This window comes from Astatotilapia calliptera, chromosome 13, assembly GCF_900246225.1.
Source record: "Astatotilapia calliptera chromosome 13, fAstCal1.2, whole genome shotgun sequence".
Taxonomy (NCBI): Eukaryota; Metazoa; Chordata; class Actinopteri; order Cichliformes; family Cichlidae; genus Astatotilapia; species Astatotilapia calliptera.
The window spans coordinates 16457332-16465481 of record NC_039314.1 but is presented as its reverse complement, the minus strand read 5'-3'; the positions used below and the strand labels follow the sequence as shown (position 1 = coordinate 16465481).

Genomic DNA, 8150 nt, shown 5'->3' with positions numbered 1-8150 from the left:
TTTGCAGCCCACGTCTACTGGAATTATTTGGGATTATTTGTATCAGTGATGGATGTGTGTATAACCACTTTGTTACACTGCTAAGTCAGCAGATCTGTGGATTACACTTAAAGCATTTACAGGATGGGTGGCACCCAGTTTTACGGGTTTGTGCTGCGAGCCTTTTTATGTTGCTTTTGATGATACAGCAGGAGTATCCGTGTAGGCCTAACTTAAACAGCATGACTTTTTATGGAAACAGATTTCCATAAAAACATCAACCCCTACATTGTATCTGCTGCTTATTATGAGTTATGTACACTCCTTATCAGGAGGCATCAAACAGGAGTGGATTGATTAATAACTATATCTTTATCCCATAATAACCCAGACCTAGATTTATACCGTTAGTAAGCATGTGACTCATGGTCATTGGCAGGCCACACCCATGGAAGCGAAATTTAACATTTAAAATAATCAGGGTTTACTCATAGAAAAAGGGAGAAAAGAAGAAGGCAACAATTATGTGGTAGACTGAAACCTCAAAGCATTAAAGTAAATAAAAAATACTAAAAAATTAAAACTTTGAAAGAAAATGTCTTAAAGTCCAGCTAAGAAACATAGCGCTTATAATTGACTGGGTTCCTCCAAAAAAAAAATATGAAGGCTTTACTGTGCAGTTTCAAACTATGCGAACAACCTTGTGGTTGTGCATTGTGACTCCCTAAAGACATAGTACTTAGGCACTGCTAATTTCAAATGAAGGCAAAGAGTCCTTTGGAGCTGAGCCCATCCCTGACATTTTCTCTGTTTTTCACATTTATCAGTGGCACACAACAGCCTCATCAGCCCACATACTACTCCAACATATTCCATTAAGGTGCCTGGAATAAGGGTGCATTTCCATAAAATATTCTTTGTCAGAATCAGAAAATGGGCAAATTATCTGAACACTAAAACACCCCGGCGCACTGTAGATCCCAGAGCGGACAGAAATGACCTCAATTAGGCTGTCTAAGCACAAGAAAGTGTCTCACTGGTTAGAGATCTGAGTGGCACAGATAGATCAACACTGCCACTTCTCTCACATCACCTGGATGAGCACTTTACATTTGTAAATCAATGAGGAGGGTAACCACATCTAGAAGTGCTGGGAGGGATTCCTGTCTGCCTTGGCACAGATTTTTGAGAACCAAATTACCTCTATTATAGCTCTCAGTTGGGGACTGCATTCTAGGATCAATCTGTCAGAAAAGGGTGCTTTAGCTTTGATGGATATGACACGTGACCAACGACGATGCTGATTTTTCTTTTCCTTTTTTTAATCTTCTGGATAATAGGCAGATTTAGTATAGATTTACCTAAAACAGTAGATCTGTTTATAACCACTGTCTCTGCTTTGTGTCATGCTGCTTAGTTTATGGCTTCATTACAACAATCGCAAAGCCGTGGACACCTGAACAGCCCATATATCCATAAATCACACCCCGAGATAACCACAGTCAACTGTTCCAGCTTATGACACCTTTAGCTACAATTAGAGTGCTAAGGTGTAGATGAGCTGTATAGGTATGTGTAATGTCAAGTACTATATTCACATGAAAGCTGGTAACAAATACCAGGCCTTTGCTGTACCTGAGAAGCAGGTGTATAATCAAAATGTATTTGAAAAGTAGCAATCTATACTTGCAAAGCATAACTGCAAGGTATCTGCAATGGCTGCTTAACCATTATTGATAGGCCCCTTTTCTTCCTATCACAGAGAGCTTTTACATTATAATCACAGCTTGATGAAATGACCACACATACATAAAAGATAATAATTGCTTTTTGACTTATGTCTGGCATGGGGTTGAACATTATAGCAGCTTCTCCTTATTGACACAGCTGTTACCCAAACTATAGACTTGCCACTGCCGACTACGGCATGTCTTTATATTGTTCCACACACCCACTAATGACAGCTTTAGTGGTGGTAATTCAGTGGGGTTGAATATGGGGTTAGGTGTGTGAGTCACGTCCTGGGCTCCCCCTGTTGCCAGATGTCCTGCCAGGTTTTCCTGCAGTGTTGCTCCCTCTCTCTCTGAGGATGCAAAGTCCCAACAATCTAAAATGGTTGCTTTAGGTCTAAAACTAGAAAATAGCATGTTATATGTTTTTCATGCTGTTTACATGTTGGAAATATTTTGAGTGGGTGTTTTCCTGTTAGATTGCAGTTTGGACAGCGAACATCGATATAGTTGACCTGACCCCACAGAAGCAGAGCTCTAAGGTCGACTTCAGCAAGGTTGCATGTCTTTTAGTTGAGGAAAAGATGCAACCCGGTGTCTTCCTCAGTAAGGAATCACTTACTAGTTATTTTAAATGTCCACAATAGGATAACCCAAACGTTTTTATTCCAGCTGCCTTACTGTGCATTAGTTTAGAGCCACTCTTGACCAACCTAATGTATAAGAGGCTAAATTAAGAGTTTAATCTGACCCTTGTTTTGAATCAAGGCCCACACGGGACTATTAACGTGCTTAATTGGATCACTGTCAAATAAGTAAAATATTAGTGAAAGGTTTTATGTAAGTATTTCTGATGTAAAGTGCATATCTGAATTTACTATTGTACTGTAATTTCATGGATTCCTTTTGTTCTGCAGAGCTCAGCGCACACCTAAGCACTTTTAGGCCTTGATGGACAAAGTGAATATGTACTTTAATACTCTGCATGCTCTAATCCCCCATGTTCTCTTTCCTCTGTGTCAAATCTCCACAGTGAGAGCTAGAGAGAGAAGGGGGGGGGGGGGGGGTCCTGGGGAGGTGGGAGGGTTGGTAATTCATGCACACATGTGCCTGCCTGTTCCTCTAGTGACAGGGCCAGGGGGAGGGGCACATGATAAATTGCCTTCCACCGGGGACCTCCGAGCACAGCCACCATGATGTGGGTAAAAATGGAAATTGCTCCCTTTCACCGTCATTACATCAGTTTAGGACGCGTGTGGGCCTTATATACACCAAGAGATTTTTTTTTTGAAGTCTGACAAACCGCTGCGCGATAGGCAAGGGACAGCATAGCTGAGGAGGCATTCTTGATAATAACAGTGGTAATTGTAACAGAGCTGGGTCAACGGAATGTCCAAGGGAGCTGAAAGATAACGCTCATGCTTGGGAGTAAACGGTAGCAAGCACACAGCACGTAAAGGCCATTCTTCGTAATTTGGGCTAAAAACCATTTTACTATAACTAATCAGTCGTGTCTGTGTGAAATCAGTTATAGCCCCGGCACACCGACTTTGATTCGTAAAGTTTTTATCCAAAAATAGGAATTATAGCACATGAAAGTTCAAATGCAAGTGAATCATATATAGATTTACTTGCATAAATCTATATATGAGCGTCATAAACCGAATAAGCTCTAATGCCCAAAAAGAAAAAAAAAAACCTGAACTATATATATAGGCATATATATATATATATATATATATATATATATATATATATATATATATATATATATATATATATATATATATATGTGAAATGTTACATTTTTAAATATTTCGTTTATGCGCCTGGCCTTCTCAGATCCAAGACACGCGTTGTGAGTGTTTGCATCTGTATGAAGACCCCACAACTTTGCACAAGTCAGAGTATTTTTAATTACAAATATAGTGGCGTATACAATAGATGCACAAGGTGGGTCAGATTATCAAACGCAAAATAAACGATATCCTCCTAATGGTCATCCAGTCAAAAATACACCAGTTAATAGGCTCCACGTTTAAATGTCACCTTCTTAGAGTCTCCCTCTGTGCTTAGAACTTCATTTCTTTTTATTGTTTTTTTTTTTAAAGAGGCAACGATTGCAAAAATTTATAGTGCATTAAATTTGAAACCCAGCGATCGATTCACTTCAATTGCCGTCTTTCTTTTTAAGGTTGTAAAACTGATTTTTGTTTTAATATAGATTTATTTTAATTTAGCATTTCAAAACACACATGCTCTTGATTTTTATAAACCGTAGAAAAATCAGCTGTCCTTATCGAGCATTTTGGGCGTATTTCACACACATTACGCAAGCGAACTCCACAAAACATGTCACACCCCGTCAAACAACGTATTGACAAAATTCACTCACAAGCAACCCAACTTATCTCGAATGATTTCCTGTATAAAGCCGGTTCTACCCTCCCTCATACACACACACACACACACACACTCTCACACACACTCCCACTTTAATTCAAGTTTCAAGTCATCTAAAATTTGATGTTCAAAGCTCCCAAGTTTCGTTTATAATGAAGAAAGAAAAAAAGAAAGATTATATGAGTCATGTGAGAAAACTGAAAACATTTGTTGTTTTGCACGATTTAAATTGTTTCGATGACAGCCGGAAAATATAGGCCAGTGTCGGCTTACCCAATCAGGCTTTCTTAACCCCAATTTTAAAAAATTTAAGAGCCCAATGTTTTGTTTTGTTTTTTTAAATGTCAGTGTAAAATAAATTTGACTCTCGTCAGAAAATGAGGCACACGGAGATATGGAACAGAATTGTTTCTTATTTTTTTTCCAGAATACATACAAAAAAATACCAATTCTCTGTCCATGGTGAACACCTGAAAAATAACGGCAATTTAAAATGTGGACAATTTCTGAAATTTAAGAAACAAACATGCATGTAAATTTTTTTTTCTGCTTCTCAATGAGACATTAAATAAGAACAAATACAATCATAGCAATTCCAAATTAACATCGAAATGAAGACCCCTACTTTAATTAGTATTCTAACATATGTGTGTATGTGTGTGTTTCACTTTAACTAGTTCAGCTTCAACATAATGCACTTTTTGAGTTGCTCAAATATTTTTTTTTTCCATTTGCAGATATTACCGCCTGCTTTTAAGCCGACATATAAATAAATACAGTTGAAGTCCACGGATCCCGCCCTTAAGTTTAGCGCACTTAATATAAAAGTCTTTATATTTGCATTCTTAGTACTATAAACTTTTCAGTCTTTTATTTTCTTCTTCTTCTCACTGATATCCAAGCGCTGATGCTGTGGTGAGTCTCTGGCCGTACAGTGCATAGGGGGAGTAGTAAGGGCCGGTGGCTGCGGGGACAGGAACAGGGGCACCGGGGGTTGGCAGGGGGCTTTTGGAGTACGGATGATAGCGGCTGCTGAGTCCTAACGCATGATGCGGGCTCCTTAAAGCCAAAGTCCCGGGACTCCCGGGGGGTCCTGACGGTGGCATGTGCATATGGCAGGCCATGGCTGCTGCTGCAGCACTGGCCAGCGAAGACGACCCGGGATAACCGGATATCAACTTTTCAGCCCCAGTAAAAGCAGTGTGTGTCCTCAGGTGATTCAGGAGCTCTTCCGAGGTGGAGAAACGCTTGTCGCACGGTCCATTTGCCGACACCCAATTACAAACGTGGGGGAGAGGGTCGTTGGGAAGCATGAAACCGTATGGGTACAGGGGGTGTCCGCTAAATGATGGCGCTGAGGAATGAACGCCGTGTATGGGGTGTGACGGGTACATTAGTGGGTAGCTGGACTTGAGGGCGTTCGCGGCAGCTGCAGCTGCAGAGTCGTGCGTGCAGGAAGCGGTGGCCGCGCCTGCTAAATGACTGGCACAGTGGTAACTGAGGCAGTAAGGGTCTCTGCACAGGCTGGCTGACATGATGGACGGTGGAGAAGCCCCAGCCAAGGGGCTGGATCCAGCCTTACTGCAGCCCAGTGAACTGGCCAGCTGTGCGTTTACCAAGCTCCCTCCGTGGGGCAGGAAGTGCTGAGGATAGCCAGCATAGGCCCCAGCCAAGCTACCTGGGTATGTCATACCAGCAGGAGGCAAAGGAAAAACTGTCTGTCCCGGTTTGTAAGGAGAAACCGGCGCCACAAGTCCTGACCCGAGAACGGATGCGGAGGATACAGAAGTAACAGATGAGGACTCCGAAGAGGAGGTGGTTTTACTGCCAGGCGTCGTCTCCTGGTGTTGGTTCACCTCCACGTTAATTCCACCACAACTCACGCTTATCCTGCTGTGGCTAGTGGTGCCAGAGCCGTCCGTAGAGCCATTTTTATTACAATCAGACTCTTTCTTTTCATCCCTTTCCCCACATTTCCCGTCCGATGGCATAGGGGAGGCTGAAGTGCTGGAGCTGGGGCTGCCTGTCCGCGGTGTAAACGGCTGGCAGGTGGCGCTCGGCACTCGGAAACCAGACTTCTCTCCGCCTGAAACGCCCGAAGACGAGTCCTTCTTATCTGAAGGCTTAGAATAAGGTTTGAAGCTAGATTTGTCATCCACACCAATGTCACTCAGTTTCAAAGGGCCCGATTTAGATTCCTTCTCACTAGATCCATTTGAGGTTACGGAGGATAATTTGGAGGAGGGTGGCGGGTCCGGTTTGCCGATCTGAGAGCAGGTCTGCGCCAGCAGAGCCAGCGGACTTTTCTTGGCATCTAGCTGCAAAGAAGAAAATAAAAAGATTGATAAATACTATTAATACGCATATCTGCAGCTTTGTTTTGAGTACAGTCCCGGGGGCGAACGTTTAATCGGGATATTCCTTGGTGTTTTAAAGCGAATATATAGGTGTAATTATTTATTTAGAGGTCTTTCTTGAACAAAACTACACAAAAAAATAATCCAAAAAAATAAACCAAACACATATATGTGTTACGTACATATCTATATATAAATAACCGCTTTAAACGCTGGAGCCACACTTGGAACAGGACAGGCGATTTCAGAGAATAAGAGGAACAGACTCCCAGGACGTTTTCACACGAAACAGCATTCCCTAAAAACAAATTCAATCCACGCTTACCTCTATAGGACTGACAGGGGTCGAAGGCAAAGGCTGCAGATACTCCGGGTGCAAAATGTGTCCCGACCGTGCGGTAAGCATTTTCAAGACCTTGATGGGAAGACGGTTCGCTTGCCGTAGTGGATCAGACGGAGGTGCGGAGTGGAGAAAAGGCTTGTTGACGTTCGCTGAGCCTCTATTCCGAGAACTGCTGCTTTCCCACGCTACACAAATATCACTATTTTTTAAGGCAGACGCCGAGGGCGATGTGATCATGTCCCAATTGTCAAGAAATGTAGTGACGCTGCTTTCCACAGATTCATTAAGAAAGATTTGGGTGGAGAGGGAAAAAAAAGCACCGAGCCTCTCTGCCGTGGGGTGGGGTGAGAAAAAGAATCGGAAAACGCTTCAATAATCGGTAATCCTGGTAGTAACGGAGCAAAAGGCGCGGCAGCTGGAAGGAGACGGTGCGAGGTTATCGCAGATCCGTGTCTGCGTCTTGCACCATGAGCGCTGCGCCTGTGTGTGCGTCTGTGTGCAGGTCCTCGCTCTGTACTCCCGAAGTACGAACTGGTAGAAATTTTCACTTCAAAAGCAGCTGAATTAGTCCGAGATTAAAGCCTTTGCCGCCTTCCAATCAAATGGGACCCTGAGGTGATTGGAGGGTCAAGGGGATGTGACGTTCTCCTCTTTGTAAGCGCCTCTATTTTGACAGCTCGGGGGAGGAGATAGCGTTAAATATATTGGTTAATGTGAACGCTTACAAGTTAGAGAAACAAATAGTGGCGATAAGGACACAACAGCGTGCAGAAGAGTAAATAACACCATAAAAGAACGATCCATACACTTATTATGTTTAACAATCATGAAACATAGTCGCTCTACTCTGGATCATCCATTTATCTGATCTAATATTTGATATATTCAAGTTTTGTTCAGGGGCGAGGGGATAAATGGGACTCAGTTTATTCGTCCTGTTTTCAGTGGATATTTAAATTATTTACTTAATGTTCACTACACATTGATTTTAATCTAGATTTCAGAAGGGATGATTCTTCACTGGTTTCCATGAGCACTTTCATATATTTCTAACCTTTTTCTTCTTCATTAAAAGCTTTTAAAGTGTCCATCATAAAATCATTATCACATTTGATTCTGTTGTTACATTAACAAGTGTTTTTGTTCGTTTTCCTCCGACTGTTCGCAACCTGAGAGACGCACAAAGTTCGCGCATTTTACGACCGTCCGCCACTGGGACTGCTTTCCACCGGTAACCATAAAACCAACCACTTCAGCTCGAATTCCCTAAACAGACAAGCGTTGACAGGAATAGACCAATGTAGTGATGGAGGGATGTGAATGTCACATGTTTTCAGT

The 8150-nt window shown here is 42.2% G+C and overlaps 1 protein-coding gene across 1 annotated transcript; it reads right to left on the bottom strand.

Moving 5' to 3' along the window:
- Positions 1–4507: 4507 nt before the first annotated feature.
- znf503 (zinc finger protein 503) lies at positions 4508–7474 on the bottom strand. Its single transcript, XM_026190779.1, has 2 exons — positions 6795–7474; positions 4508–6430 (listed from the first exon to the last, which is right to left on the bottom strand). Exons 1-2 carry the CDS (start codon positions 7047–7049, stop codon positions 5000–5002), a joined length of 1686 nt encoding a protein of 561 aa, XP_026046564.1. The 5' UTR covers positions 7050–7474; the 3' UTR covers positions 4508–4999.
- Between the last annotated feature and the right edge of the window lie 676 nt (positions 7475–8150).

Excerpts from the sequence above, each read along its gene's own strand:
- znf503 (XM_026190779.1), bottom strand. The coding sequence starts at position 7,049 with ATGATCACATCGCCCTCGGCGTCTGCCTTAAAAAATAGTGATATTTGT. Across the intron at positions 6,431-6,794 it reads CCCCTGTCAGTCCTATAGAG|CTAGATGCCAAGAAAAGTCC; the intron begins GTAAGCGTGGAT and ends TCTTCTTTGCAG.